Genomic DNA, 16,332 nt, shown 5'->3' on the forward strand with positions numbered 1-16,332 from the left:
TCAATTGTCTTTCTGATGCTTTGTTTTGTTCACAGAGTGGAAAATTAAGCAAAGAGCTAGACTTAGTTAGCCATCATGTGAGAACAAAGTTGGATGAACTGAAAAGACAAGAGGTTGCAAGATTAAGGATGTTAATTAAAGCCAAAATTGATTCATTTCAAGGTAAGAGCACCAAGTAAAAATTGGACAGAGCTTGAATCTGGGCATGAGTATGAAGCAAACAATGATTCAATGTATTGTCGAAGGCTTTCACGGCCGGAGAACGATGGTTGTTGTGGGTTTTCCGGGCTGTATTGCCGTGGTCTTGGCATTGTAGTTCCTGACGTTTACATCGGGACCACAAAGCGTAGCATCCAGACAAGAATAAAAGAACATGAAAGACACTGCAGACTTGGACAACCTGAAAAATCAGCAGTGGCTGAACATAGCCTAACTCAAACAGGGCACAGTATCTTATTCCAGGACACCAAAATACTGGACAACACTTCCAGCTACTTTGTCAGACTGCACAGGGAAGCCATTGAAATTCACAAGCACAAGCAAAACTTCAACAGGAAAGAAGAAACCTTAAGAATGAACCGAGCATGGTTGCCAGTTCTGAAAAACACCAGGCTAACAAAACATTCTATCCTTGACAATAGCCCTGCAGAGAAGATTAGCACATCAAGTACCAATCCATATGCAAAAGAACCTCCTCAGGATACAGTGAAGCCTCCCGCCATTAGCATTCCACACCCTGGGAAACTCTTACAGGATGACTCAGCTCAACCCCACCCCTCCTGAGTAAATACAAATGACCTACATCTTTTCCACACTGTGACACTGAGAGATCTCTGTCTTTTGGTGCTACACCTCTGAAGATGCCAGCCACAGCTGCTGGCGAAACGTCAGGAACTACAATGCCAAGACCACGGCAATACAGCCCGGAAAACCCACAACAACCAAACAATGATTCAGTTTTCTTCTTGTTTGTATCAACAACAGATATTAAACTGTGATACACAGATGTATCTGAGTTTTCCTTTATCAGACTATACTGCTTGGGTATCTGGGGAAACAAGACAGACTAGCTCTAAAGAAATAACAGATAGAATTAGTGATTAGGGATTTGTCTCTTGTCCTGGCTTAAAGAAAAGAAAGAAGCTAGTTAAGGGGTTGTCACATTTTATGGGAATCTCAGTAACTTCTCTGAGTTTAGTGAAACTATTTTCCTCGCAAAAGATGAGTAACATGCTTGATTGGATAACTGTAACCACTGTGTTACTGGTAAAGTGTAAAATATGTGTCTCGTTCAGATGCTAAAAGCTGTACAAGGAATATTTTTTTAAAAAACAAAAATTTACTTTCAGGTTTTAATTTCTGTTTTAACAGTAACTAAAATATGCCCTGGCAAAAATATCCTGCTATGTAACACACATAACAGAGGTGTTACGTGAACAACTGAATGTTGTTTTATCCTCAAAGAATTACACAGAATGTGCACTTTTTAAATTTGCTCCATCTGGAAAAATGTCCACTTTAAAAAAAAAAAAGGAATGGGGGGATTTTAGAAAAATCATTGTACATTAAATACAACAAATGTTGTTGGATATCTATATTTGTGTAAGTAATTGTTGTATAGTGGAGCAAGCAACAAAACATCCAGCTTTGGTTATTGTGGCAGGAGTTAAAAATTTTCACTATTATGTATATGGTTGTTCTTTTGAAATCCAAACAAACCACAAGCCACTTCTTGATATTTTCACCAAAGGCAAGCCAACACCTCTCATTATGTCTCCCCGTATGCAGTGCTGGAGTATTATGTTGAATGCATACAATTATAAAATCACACATAGGCCAAGGAAAGCAATTACAAATATGGATGCCTTAAGCCATCTGCCTCTGCAGATACCTGGCTGTGCCATTCCTTTACCAACGGAAGTCCTTATGCTGGAATTAATGCCAGAACCCCCTCTTTAGACTGCACAGATTGCTAGGATGACGTCAAAAGATCCTATCTTGGCATATGTTCTCAACTGGGTATGGATGGGTTGGCCCACAGAAATACTAGTTGAAGTGTTCAGGCCATTTTCATCTCATCAGTATAAATTGTCAGCTCATAAGGGTTGTTTATTATGGGGAAACATTTGACATTCCAGAAGCGGGATGCCAAGTCATACTGAGAACTCTATATGCAGCACACCCAGGTATGGTACTGATGAAGGCATTGGCCCAAAGTTATGTGTGGTGGCTTGGACTAGACATTGATATTGAAAGAGTTGTGAGTGAATGCAACACATGTCAAACTACCCACCATAATCCACCAAAAGCTCCTGTATTTCCTTGGGAAGTAACAAAAGAAGCCTTAGTCACTTCTCCACAAAGATTTTGCTGGCCCTTTCCAGGGCAACAGCTTCCTAATTGTTGTGGTTTCATTTTCAAAATGGCTTGAAGTAGCCATTATCCCATTCATAACCTCAAATGCTGCCAACACAGTTCTTCATCAATTTTTTTGCAGCTCATGGAGTACCAGACACTGTAGTTTCAGACAGTGGCACAGCTTTCACCTCCGCAATTTTCCAAGACTTTGTTCATGAGACTCTCATTAGGACAATCACAGTAGCACCATGTAGAACCTGGGTGAATGGGCAAGCAGAGTGACTAGTACAGGCCACAAAAGATGCACTGAAAAAGATAATTTCTGGGGACTGGGCAACATGGTTGACAAGATTCCTTTTGGCACAACAGTAATATTCATCAAAACAGTAATAAAGGAAAAAGGCATCAGTGGAGAAATAATTCCCTGTTGCTGCAGGGCATAGACAATGTTATAAACAGTGTCAACATTCTTTGCTTAAGAATAACTATTTTCTTTGTCAGCAGTGGCTAGTTTTCTTTTTCTAACCTGTACCCAGTAATTTTTAGAATAGTCTTGGCTCAGCCACTGAAAACATGATAAAATTGCTGTGGGGAAGATATGATACAGATATAATATTAGTGACTGTAAACAAGCTTACTTCCTCCCCTTCACTACTGATTTTTAAACACAACTACATCTAGCCAAAGCTTCCTCTTAACCATGAAGCTAATTTTAAATGTACTAGTTAAAATAGAACCTGAGAACCAGTTTGGTGTAGTGGTTAAGAGCGCGGGACTCTAATCTGGAGAGCCGAGTTTGATTCCCCACTCCTCCACTTGAAGCCAGCTGGGTGACCTTAGGCTAGTCACGGCTCTCTCGAGCTCTCTCAGCCCCACCCACCTCCCAGGGTGTTTTGTTCTGGGGATAATAATGACATACTTTGTAAACCGCTCTGAGTGGGCATTAAGTTGTCCTGAAGGCGGTATATAAATTGAATGTTGTTGTTGTTATTTGTCTTGGGGAGAATATCTGTCATTTCCACAACTGAGAATGTCGTGCCTGTTTCAGCTGCTGAAGTTTAGAATAGTTGTTATAAAAAGTTTGTGAAATACCTTTGAAGTTCAGTGTAATCTCTAAACACTTTAACAGTAGCATTTTGTGATACTTGATATACTCTCATCTCATAAGATATTTGTGCCTTTTTAGGCGTATACCTTCTGAGATGTCAAATCTTAAATATTTTCTAAAATAAGCCTTAAGTCCATACCTTGTTAGGTATATTGAATATATCAAATATTTTCAGTTAAACTATATTTCTCTTCTTGCTTGTGGATTACTCTTCAGATTCTGGCATAGACCATCAATCTCTTCTCAAGCAGTTTGAGCATCTAAACCACCAGAACCCTCATACTTTTGAAGCTAAAGATTTAGACATGTTGATCAAAACTGTAAGTGTTAAGGGCAACTGTTTTCCCAGATGCTTGCCTGCTGTCTTTCTAAAGCAGAGACGTCTTTTTCCTTTGTTCTCCTCTGAATAACTTTCATAGATAACTTCAGAAGTCTGAGAATCTTATTTGTCTCTGTAATACAGTATTGTGCTGCAGAAGACATTCACATGCATTTTAAAGCACTCTGTTCATTTTTCGGGTAATGCTTCTCGTGACCTTCATCTTCATGTCAACATTAGCAGCCTTAGTTTTTAGAGTCTTTAAATATAGCTCTGTTTTGACCTATGTCAACTAAACCTCCTACACATTTTCTTTTCAACTTTGTTCAACTAGAACCGATTAAATAGCTTTTAAAAATAATTATTATTTATCAATATAGATTCTTTTTGTGATGTTTACAGAAGTAGAAGCTATTTACAATGTAATAAACACAAGTTGCAACAGTAGCAGAGGAAAATCCTGTATTTTATAATTTCTTTTGTTCCTTATTACATTAATATATTTGAACTTGAACAGCCTCTGCTGTTCACTCACAGCCTCGCTGATCAAAAATGGCCTCTACCAACTAATTAGCTTAAATGTTAATTAAGATACCAGCTAATCACTTTAAAGCTTGCCACATTTCATTTATTTAGATATATAGTCTCCTGAAGCCTTGAGGCAGTTGCCTTTTAGTGTTGACTGCTAAAGTTCTTGGCTGGGAGAGCACGAAGCTTCTCATCTAGTCATGAATTTGAGCACTACAGTGTGGGGAGAATGATACTCTGAAATTCTCTTTCCTATGCTATATGGTGGCAACTGGAGCCATTGCTTGTTGCCTTGACACTAAGCAGTAGGCAACAGGGCCATGTCACTGCTTTTCGGGCAACTACTTTGGAAAAGTGAAGGCTGGACTCAGTCACAGATGCAATATTTGATCAGTGGTGCTGCTCAGAGGGGTGGGTGGAATTTAGATACTATCTATTTTACTCTTTTAATTTTTTTTTAGCCTTTTAAAGTATTCTGTATTTCAGTACGATTGGTATGAGGGTTTGTTATCTGTTATGCAGGGGATCCACAAAATCCTGGAACTGATCCAAATAATTTCAATTTGGGGATGCAGAAGACCCAGGGAGTTAATGCGTATTAAATACTCCATTGTTTTTTTAACCACTACATATATCCTTTTCACTGACATGGGCCTCCCCTAACTCTATCCCTTACTGTTTCTATTTCATATTTATTATTTGCCACGAATAGGGAACTGCATTGAGGCATTTAATGCCTCTAAAGCACTTTGTGTCTGCTGTTCTTCCTTGGGAGAAAAATGTAGACTGTACCAGGTATTCAATATATCTAGATGATTTCCTGGAGAAATTTTTTTGCTGCATATGCTTGGGAAAAGTAGTAGTTCATGCAGTGGTAAGCCAAATTTAAGTACCACCATCTGCTCAGTACAAGTGATTTCATATTTGCAGGCCACAAGTGACTTGGAAAATTATGACAAGGCCCATCATGATGAATTTAAGAGGTATGAGATGATGAAAGAACATGAAAGAAGAGAATACTTAAAAACACTGGATGAAGAAAAGAGACACCAAGAGGAATCCAAGTATGAGGAAATGAAGAAAAAGCATGGAGATCACCCCAAAGTTAACCATCCTGTAAGAACAGTTTATATCTGTAGCATATGTTGATAACTTTCTGGTAGTAGCAAAATAGTAAAGAGTCTAATAGCACCTTTAAGACTAACCAACTTTATTGTAGCATTAACTTTCGAAAGGCACAGCTCTCTTCGTTAGATGCAGAAGAGAGCTGTGGCTCTTGAAAGTTTATGCTACAATAAAGTTGGTTAGTCTTAAAGGTGCTACTAGACTCTACTATTATGCTACTACAGACTAGAGGTGGGCACGAACAGGGAAAAAACCGAACTCCATGTTCGTTGTTCATTGTCATCCACGAACAACGAATCATGAAAAACCACAAACATGACCCTGTTCACGAACATGTACAGCCCGGAAAATCCACAACAACCATGTTCATGGTTGGCTGTTCGTGGGAGAGAGGGGGGGGGAGACTTGGAAGGGAAGAACGTTCCCTGCGCCGGTTGTTGTGGATTTTCTGGGCTGTATAGCCGTGGTCTTGGCGTTGTAGTTCCTGATGTTTTGCCAGCAGCTGTGACTGGCATCTTCAGAGGTATAGCACCAAAAGATAGAGATCTCTCAGTGTCACAGTGTGGAGAAGATGTTGGCAGGTAATTTATATCTACTCAAGAAGGTGGGCTTGGGCTGAGTCATCCGGTAAGAGTTTCCCAGGGTGTGGAATGCTAATAGAGGGAGGCTTCACTGTATCCTGAGGAGGTTCTTTTGCATATGGATTGGTGCTTGATACAATGCCAAGACCACGGCTATGCAGCCCAGAAAATCCACAACAATCATTGTTCTCCGGACGTGAAAGCCTTCGACAATATATCGTTCCCTGCGCTGTTTGTAAATGGCGTGGGGAACCTCCTTTCCTTCAAAGTCTCCCTCCTTCCAGCCGGCTGGAGGGAGGGGGGGAGATTTGTCAGGAAACCCCTGACAAGCAGCTGAGTTGGGGATGAAGTTCCCCCTGTCCCTGCTGTTGTGCAGGGCAGAGTGAAGTGCCCCCTCTCCCTGCTGCTGTGCAGGGCAGGGAGAAGGTCACTTCACCCTGGCAGGCTGCACTCAGCCGCTTGTCAGGGGTTTCTCTGACAAGCAACTGAGTGGGGGATTTAAATGTCCCTCTTCCTGACCTGCGCAGCAGCAGGGAGAGGGAAATTTAAACCGCAGCAGGCTGCACTCAGCTGCTTGTCAGGGAAACCCCTGACAAGTGGCTGAGTTGGGGGTGAAGTGCCCCTCTCCTTGCTGTTGTGCAGCAGCAGGGAGAAGGGCATTTCACCCCGGCAGGCTGCACTCAGCCGCTTGTCAGGGTTTTCCCTGACAAGCAGGTGAGTTGGGGGTGAAGTGCCCCTGGGCTTAGATTGGGGTTTTCAGGGCAACAGGAGTTCAGACAGTGTTCAGAAAGTCCGTGACTACTGTTGCCAAGGGAATTGATTGAAAGGCGCAGACTGTGTGGCTTGATGAACGGCTGATGAACAGCACGAACAGGGCTTGGAACGAACACATGTTCGTCAGGAACGGCCTCACAAACAGCTTGCTCACAAACAGCTGGTCGGACTGTTCATGGCTTTTTTTTGGTTCATATTGCTGTTCATGCCCAAGTCTACTACAGTTTAACATGGCTAATTCCTCTGAATCTCTGGTAGTACTAACATCTATTCACTTACATTATATGAAAAATTAAGAATATGTGGAACATAGCATCAGATGTACTTTGGAGTTGACCTAATTGGTGTTTTTACAGCATTTTTGCCACCAAGTTTACTCAGCCTAATACTAAAGATGAAAACTTTTTTTGGAGGGGGTTACATTTCTGTCTCATTTTATTTGCTTCCAATTAGTCGTTTCTTGTTTATTGGTAAACTCTAAGTAAATCAAAATGTGTTTCAGAAGGGGGACACGAAGATATTTTAAAAATTTCAGTTACTTGTTTGCAGGGTAAGTGTCACAGTAACCTTTCCTGTGGCCAATGATAGGTGATCGAGTTCCTCTTCTTGAGCCCATAATGTTTGTCAGTTTACTATAGAAGTATTGCAAAATTATCCAAGTCATTCTTAATGCTAGATACGGGACATCTATTGTGCATTTTTATTGTTAATTAGTGACATTGTAAGAGCTCATATTAAAGATGCCAGATTCAGACTGCATCTCATTACAGTAGATTCTGAATAAAAAGTTATGTGTATTTTGTGTGTGAAGAATTGAGTAGATTTTAAAGTCTTTCTGATCAATGATGAAATGGGTTTAGCACCAGAGTACAAGAAATTTCTGTGTACTTATTTTAGTTCCCTATTTATAGGGAAGCAAAGACCAACTGAAAGAGGTATGGGAAGAAGCTGACGGCCTAGACCCTAACGACTTTGATCCAAAGACATTTTTCAAGTTGCATGGTAAGAAACAAAGAGTTTCTGGGAAAAAATTAACAGCTGGTGCTGCAGATCTAAGTTTCCAGAAATCACTAGATAGGTATTTTGTTCTCAGGATTTAAGAATAGTAAAAGAAACTACAGCTGTATTTTCCCAGTCCCATTGACCAAAGGGGCTTACTTCTAAGTAAACAACTCAGGATTGATACGTATATCTAGATTTGGTTTTGAAAGACTAGTTCTCTGCAAGGGAAGAAAATGCTAAATGAAACCAGTGCCCAGTTCAAGCTGACTTTTCTAATGTTCTGAATGATGCATTTAACCATTCAGCATGCTGTACTATAAACATTCTATAGAACTGGTTGCTTTGTTCCTATACTTGGCAAAACCTTTTCCTCTTGCTATGGACATTCTTTTGTGGAAGGCTTTGATGTGGCTAGTCATCAATGCTCAGTGTAGTGACTGTCAGGAATAAAAGAACTGATGTAATTCATATTCCCAAACTACCTATTTTCTCCATTATTCTCTACTTGGCATTTCTTATCTAGTCACTGTTTAAAGCAATCTATTTATATGAGTGCTTTGGGAAGAAATAGCAATTTTTGCCACACTGAGTGGGGTAGTCATTTTGACATTATTTTATGTAAACCTCTTCATATAATATGTAATACTAGCAAATAGTTTCCATTGATTCCTTTGGAAAACTTCTCTTGAGTGGGGGTAGTTTAAAGAATTATTTATTTATTTAATGTCATTTATAGTCCACCTTTCTCACTGAGACTCAAGGTGGATTACACAGTGTGAAATTAGTACAGTCAATTTCAAGGACATTTTCATCAACAATGTCATAGGGTCCTCAGAATGCTCTGCGGGATCTGATGCCCCCTGGTGGTTTGTTAGATGAGCTGGTGGGGGACTGGCTTGACCGTCTCTCTGAAGCCATCAGCGCTATCATACCCGCATCACCCTCTCCGCTCCTGTTCCAAACTGGTTCCCTGGTACACAAAGGAGCTATGTCGGATGAAGCGGGAGCTGAGATGGCTTGAGAGAGTGTGGCGGCAGAGCTGGGATGAAGAGGCGAGGTCATCCATAGAGCGTTTATGAAAGCCTATGAGGTGGCTGTGAAGGTGGTGTAGAAGGATTTCTACGCTGCCTCCATAGCATCTGCAAGTTCACGCCCAGTAGGTTGGTCCTTGGTCTCCCTTTCTTAGGGGAACCACCAAATTAGAAATTCAGCCATTAGCTGTGATGCTCTTGGGAGCTTTTTTGCAGACAAAATCTTGTCCCTCCATTGTGACCTGCCGGTCACGGTTGATCGCTTCAGCTTGGTCTCCAGGGGGAGGTTGATAGGATCCTGTAGCTGATGAAGCCCACCACGTGCTCCCTGGACCCCCTGCTCTTCATGGCTGAGGGCCCTGTTGGAGGTTATTATTATTCTATCGTTGAGCTCCAGGGTTTTTCCTGAGGTGCTTAAGGAAGCTTAAGGAAGCTGTAGTGTAGCATCTCCTGAAAAAAACATCTTTGGACTCCACCAACCTGTCCCTCCCATTTCTGGGCAAGGTGATTGAGCAGGCAGTGGTAGAGCAGCTGCCGTCTTTCTTGAAAGACTCTTGGAAGACTCCTCCATCCTGGACGCGTTCCAGTCCGACTTCTGCCTGGGCCACGGGACAGAGACAGTGTTGGTTACCCTCACAGACAAACTTGGTAGGCACCTGGATTGGGGGTGGGGGTGGGCAGCACTGCTGGTTTTGTTAGATCTTTCAACAGTGTTCGACATGGTTGACTATGACCTGTTGACCCACCACCTTGCCGATGTGGGGATCTGAGGGACTGCCTTACAGTGGTTTGTGTCCTTCCTCTATGGTCGGGGACAAAGGGAGGCGCTCAGGGGGAGGTTATCCGCACGCCAACCATTGGTGCACGACGTCCCGCAAGGGGCGATACTCTCCCCCTTGTTGTTCAGTCTTTATATGCACCCCCTCACCTGGTTGGTACAGAGTTTCAGACTGCTTTTTCATCAATATGCGGATGACATCCAGTTGTATCTGTTGATGGCTGGCCAGCCTGACTCTGCCCCAGATGCCTTGGTGAGAGCTCTGGAGGCCATGCCTGGATGGGTGAAGCAAAGCCGGCTGAGACTGAATCTGGCGAAGACAGAGGTCCTGTCCTTGGGCTGTGGTTCATTGGAATTGGGAATCCGGCTCCCAGCCTTTGATGAGACACTACTTGTGCCTGTTCCATCAGTCAGGAGTCTCGGAGTGACGCTGGACTCTTTCCTATCAAGGGAGGGCCAGGTCGCCACAATTACCCAGTCTGCATTCTTTTATCTTCGGCAGGCCAGGCAGCTTTTATCTGTTAACCCACGACCTAGCTACAGTGATCCATGCAACAGTCACCTCCAGACTAGATTACTGTAACTTGCTCTATGCAGGGCTTCCCTTGGGTCTGACTCGGAAATTTCAGCGGGTCCAGAATGCTGCTGCACGTGTCCTGATGGGTATACCATATAGGACACACATTACTCCAATCTTGCACCAGCTGCACTGGCTTTCCGTGGAGTTCCAGATCAGGTTCAAGGTTTTGGTTTTAACCTTTAAAGCCCTAAACTGACTGGGACCAGCATACCTGAGGGATCGTCTCTCCCCGCATGTACCCCAGATAATGCTTAGATCAGCAGGAAAACACCTACTGGTGGTTTGTGGCCCCAGGGAGGCGTGGCTGGCCTCAACCAGGGCCAGGGCCTTTTCAGTCCTGGCCCCAGCCTGGTGGAACTCTCTGTCAGAGGACACCCAGGCCCACTAAGATCTTATATCGGCAGGCCTGTAAGGTAGAGATGTTCTGCCAGGTGTATGGCAAAGGCCAGCCTAAGTTTCCTTAGGAATGCTTCCCGACCTGTCTCCTGCTAGGGGATGCTACACAACTACCTGCCCCCCTCATATGTGGTCAAAGTGACAGCACCAGTTGTACTCCCTCTCCTCCTTGTTTATGTTATGTTGGGAAGAGTAGAGGAGGCTGCCATCTGGAGTCCAACTGTACATATTAATGACTCTGATTTAAATGTATTTTAATGTATTTAAATGTTTTATTTGTGTATTGTTACACTGTTGTAACCCACCCTGAGCTCGCTCGTGGGGAGGGTGGGCTATAAATTAAACAGCAACAACAACTACAACAATAATAATAAACACAATTTTACAAAGACATAGCATTAGTAAGAACCTAATACAGAATTGAAGAAATGCTGAAACAGAACATAAGCAATTCTAGGGCTGACATTAGATTACATGAAGCACAAGTAGCATTTTGTGTCAAGCCCTCCCTCCTTTGCCCCATTCACTGTACAGGACCTCTGACAATACTGTGAATTTTAAAATGTGTCCAAAAATTCTTCATTTATTAAGAGGAACATTTTGCTGGTATACAGTCCTATTTGGGGAGAGTGGAAATTTGGAAAGCAGGATTTTCAAAGCCTCCGCACTCTCTTTGTTACATGTATTTTTCCAAGTGTAGAATTTAAGAACATAAGAACCCTGCTGGACTGTCCCAATGACTCATCTCACCAGTATCTGTTTCCCACAGTTCCAGACTAGATAGCCCTAGAAGGTCTTTAGAACAGGCTCAGAGGCCAAAGCCTTTATTTGCTGCTGCTACCATATGTTTCTGGCTAGCACATGTTGAGCATGAGTAATCAATCTTTTGTGAATTTATATTCGTATGTTCTTTGTTTTTATAGATGTCAATAATGATGGCTTTCTAGATGAGCAGGAGTTAGAAGCCCTGTTTACTAAAGAGGTAAATATGTCTAAATGGCATTTTTGGGAACTACTGAAGTCTCTTAATACATTCATAGAAGACAAGCAATGTCACACTGAGCAAGGGTAGCCTACATGTGGGTTGTTGGGATGAAACATCTGGTGTCCTAAGATTGCTAATTTCTTCAATGATAGTATCTATCATAGTGCATAGTGCTTTTCCTATTATATTTTACTGACGATTTGGAAGCTCCTTCTCTATAAAAATAGTAGTAATTCTTTATGCCATTAAAGAGGTCCATATGACTAAACATATGCAAGGAAAGACAACCTACAGTAAAGTAGGAGAGTTAGCACAGGAGCTCTTGAGATAGAATTAACAACAGTCCAATGTATGAGTCTATATAGCTGCTATGACAGAACTCTTATTGATTAAAACATGCCAGAATGTAGTTTTAGGTAGGTGGCTAAGTTGGTCTGCAGTAGAACAGCAGGATTTGAGTCCAATGGCAGCTTAGAAACCAACAAGATTTTCAGTATATAAGCTTTTGAGAGTCAGACACAAAGCTGCTGCTTTGATGAGTCTAAAGCTCAAATGAAAACTAGTTGATATCCTTTAAGTCCTTGGTACTGTTATGCATATGCCCACTACAGTTCTATCTAGGATGGAAGTCTCATCCACACAGAGATGCTAACCAACAAGACTGCAATGACACTGGCACTGGGTCTTGGTTCCTGGCACCAATACAATCAATACAACAAACTGGAACATTCTACTGGGGGGAAGGAGAGCTTACTTGCAGTGTTAGGATTGCTGTCATCCGTTCCAAGCATGGGCACCTAAAAAACTAATAAGACCTTATTCCAGCATATTCTTTCATGGACTAGAGCCCACTTCTTGAGATGGCTAAGAGTAGATTGTTTACAACTGTGTTACTGAAAAATAAGACAAACACAATTCCCCAACATTATCAATTTAGAGGCTTTTGTTCCTGTGTTTTCCCCAAACACTCTAATACCCTTTCTTCTAGGATTATTTTTTCTTTTGGGTTTAAGAATGTTGGTACCCACTTTCTAGTAGCCCAACTCCTCCTTTTCAAACACTATTGCTTTCCTTCAGTTTTTGACTGAATCTTAAGGTCTCCAAAGGGTAGTTTCCAACCACACCTGATCAGGGATCTCTTTGCTCTCCAGAGCTATCTCCCTGTTTGACTGGGTAGAGAAAGTCTCCTTTCCTTAAAATATTTATCTCTTTTCATTGGCCCAAATGAGAGTCTACACCTACTTCCCAAATTTCCTTGCCAACTTTTCCCCAGCTCTGTTGGCGTTAAACTGCTTTCAGTTAGGCTTCTGTGTTCTGACCCTTCACACTCGATTCCTCTTATCTAGGGCTGGAAAAAAACCCTCCTCTTTCCAGCTCATACTACCCAATCAGATTCCTTAGAGTAGCCTGTCACTTAAAGCTCTCTGTGTCTCTGAGGGATTAACCCTTAGTCCTTCGGCTGTTCGTACAACACTTCTATGCTTTTAAAAAGTGTGGTCTGTCAATTTGGTTTTGTTTTCCCGGCCATGTCGGACGCTCCTCTCTGCAGGTCTGGGAGGAAACGTCCGAGCAGCCTGACCGGGCGGTTGACTTGCGAGGGTTAATCCCCAGGACTCCCAGTGAGGGGGCCAGGGTCCGGAGCGCGGCGGGAAGAACCCCCTGAAAGCAATGCAGGGGGTAAATTGCCCGTTTGCTCCAACGGAGGCCGGCAGACTTGCGCAGCACATCGTGTGCCGCCGGGCCATGGAGAATGGCAATAAGCAGATTTAAGGTGAAAACCTGTAAGTAAGAGAATCCCTTCTGATTTCTAAGCGTATGCGAAGGATTGGTGGAAGTTGAAGCTAAGAAGGCTCGGATTTCTTCCCCTTCACGGAGTTTCAGAACTTAGCTGGCGCCCCCCCCCCTAAGATGGCGACGAAAAAGCAGAGCCCGGCGATGAGGAAATCGGTGATGGCGATGTTACAGGGGAAGGGGGAAACCCTGGAAGAGATGGTCAGACGAGCGGTCTTTGAATCTATGCAGCCCTTTGTAGCGAAGTTAAATGAAATGGGGCAAAAGGTTGATTCAGTGGAAAGCGAAGTGAAAACCATTAAAGAAACAGCGTCTGGAGCAGAGCAGTCTGCACGCGAAAACGTAGTACTCATGAAAGCAACAAGTAAAGAAGTAAAGCTCTTGGAGAATCAAATAATAGGATTACAAGTGGACCGTGCCCAAACGGTACTGCGTCTTCAGAATGTAAAAGAGGAGCAAAGTGAAAATCTAAAAGATTTGGTGTCGGAACTTTTGGCGTCATTCGCAAAGGCAACTAAAGAAGAGTTAAAATGCGATATTCTGGAAGTCCGTCGGACATCTTCAAAATATGCAATGAAGCGTCAGCTGCCTCGCGAGATTATTATTGACTTTTCATCTAAGAAGACTCGGGACACCATCTTATATAATGTGGACTTGGACTATCTGGGCAATAAGGTTAAGATATTGAAGGATGTTCCATTTTTGGCTTGTAAAAGAAGATTTAAATATAAAAGACTTGTGGCTTTCCTGAGGAAATGTGAAGTAAAATATAAATGGTTGTTTCCGGAAGGCATCTGGTTCAGATACAAGGATCAAACCTACAAGATAACATCAAAAGTACAGCTGAGGGACTTTTTGTTTAACCATCAGGAGTTTCAGCAAGAAGAAAGTCCAAAGTCTGAAGGGGAGAGGGGGGGAGGAGGGAACGAGCGCAGCTATTGTAGCTGCGCAGAGAGAACTGAGACCGAGACGGAGGGCGGGGAGAAGACCTGATCCTGAATGTAGTCTGTATTTTATAAGATCTACCAATCTGATAGCATATTAGAAAGTTAACTTTAAAGAAAAATTGCAGTATGAAGGGAATACAAGACATGTAGATGTAGTGTGTGTTTTCTGTTTATATGTTGCTCTTCCCTTTTCCCCAGTCCCCTTTTTTCCTTTATATTTTTGTAGTTTTTTGTAGTTTTCTGTTAGAAATTAAAATAAAATTTTTTTTTTTAAAAAAAGTGTGGTCTGTCACAATACCATATAGTTTTTGGTATGTATTCCTATGCTAATAGTACATAATTTGTATTATGTGTTATTATGTTAACAGTAAACAGCATTAAAGTATAATATTTACCTTACTTCTGATATTCATAGTGAAAATAGTAAAAATAATAGTTACTTCATTGTTTAAATCCATTTGGTATTACACAGGCTTTAAATACGGGTCTTTTATTACTTCTGATAAGAACAGAAAACTCAGAGTGGAACTACAAGTGACAAAAGGCACAGGTTGGACACTTGTCGGCTTCCCTCAAGTTTTGATGGGAAATGTAGGCATCCTAGTCTTGCAGCTTGGCTCTCTGACTGCTGTCCAATGGACTTTTCAACTGTCACTTGTCCAACATTCCGCCAAGCTGCTTACATTTCCCATCAAAACTTGAGGGAAGCTGACAAGTGTCCAATCTGTGCCTTTTGTCACTTGTAGTTCCGCTGTTAGTAGAGAATGTTTGACCTCAAAGCCAAAAGGCTGAGAAGCTTTTCTGGGAAAAATCTATAGATCTAGAAGTCATGATGTGTTACCAAGAACAGATACAATATACTATTTAGATAATTGATTTTCATAGGCTAAGATTATGTAGCAAATGTTCCCATCTCATACCTTCTCAACAGAAAAACCTCTGAATTCAGGCAAGGTTTACATAGGTATTCTGTACATGCAGAGGATTAATGCCTACATTTCCTGGCAGCTTTGACATCTAAATATTCCACTAGTCATATTAGCAGGATAAGCATGGGCTTTAGTTAATTTGATGTATGTTGGTGGTGGTGAGAGAAATAGTAAACCTGAATATAGAACAGATACTGATAAGTAAGACATTGGTTAGAAAATGATAATTTTTTTCCATTTCATAGGATGAAAAATAAAGTCAGACATATTGCTTTTTACATAGCAAAACTATTCCGGATATGGATGTTCTGTTCTGACTAAATATGTTATATATTACCAACCCTTTTAGCTAGAGAAAGTCTATGATCCCAAAAATGAAGAGGATGACATGGTAGAAATGGAAGAAGAGAGGCTCCGAATGAGAGAGCATGTAATGAATGAGGTGAGCTTTATATAGTAATAAAGTGGTTCTTAACTTTTAATCTCTTACCAGCCTCCCAGCATGCAATATTATCATCAAATACCCCCAAGCCACAAGTAAAAAATTAAGACTCAGAAACAGCACTCTAGACAAGGCAACTTTATTTATGTAGGTACTTTTTTGATGTTTGCAGACAGTAGTGAAATGGGTTCTTCAAAAAGTATCAGTTTTGAGCCTGGTTTACCTTTTTTGGATAACCTGTTTCAACCTTTTCTTTTATAGCATCCCCTCTTTTGTTTTCTTTTGTAGTCTCCAGGAAGGAGAAGGAATATTTCTGTTATTCAATTGAAATGGGGAGGGGCATGTCTATTTGCTGTGTGTCACTTTTTAAGGGCCTGTGGAGAAATCTAGGGTCTGAGATTTTCTAGTCAGGATAAAATACTCTGTTGTTATCTATTAAAGCCATTTTAAATGTGGAGAGGAACTTCCTAAAATCCTATATATCCCTGTTTGCCCCCCCCCCAAGGTTCTGAATGCCTTCCTCAAGATTTGTATATCTCTTCCTCTTCGAATAGTTGTGGACAAAATTCCGCTGTTACTACCTTATTCAGTAAATTGATCCTTTATTCAACACAGTGCTTTGTTTTGTATGCACAAATTGTCTTGTCTGTCAGAGGTT

The 16,332-nt window shown here is 41.7% G+C and overlaps 1 protein-coding gene across 3 annotated transcripts in view; it reads left to right on the plus strand.

Moving 5' to 3' along the window:
• NUCB2 (nucleobindin 2) overlaps positions 1–16,332 on the plus strand; it is a 50,007-nt gene that overhangs the window by 21,319 nt on the left and 12,356 nt on the right. For all 3 annotated transcript variants that reach the window (XM_054971470.1, XM_054971469.1, XM_054971471.1), the window contains exons 4-9: positions 36–162; positions 3,683–3,786; positions 5,244–5,429; positions 7,705–7,795; positions 11,504–11,562; positions 15,582–15,674. In XM_054971470.1, the coding sequence (XP_054827445.1) occupies positions 36–162; positions 3,683–3,786; positions 5,244–5,429; positions 7,705–7,795; positions 11,504–11,562; positions 15,582–15,674 (660 nt within the window). The remainder of the gene's footprint in view (positions 1–35; positions 163–3,682; positions 3,787–5,243; positions 5,430–7,704; positions 7,796–11,503; positions 11,563–15,581; positions 15,675–16,332) is intronic.

Source organism: Eublepharis macularius, chromosome 2 (genome assembly GCF_028583425.1).
Source record: "Eublepharis macularius isolate TG4126 chromosome 2, MPM_Emac_v1.0, whole genome shotgun sequence".
Classification (NCBI taxonomy): Eukaryota; Metazoa; Chordata; class Lepidosauria; order Squamata; family Eublepharidae; genus Eublepharis; species Eublepharis macularius.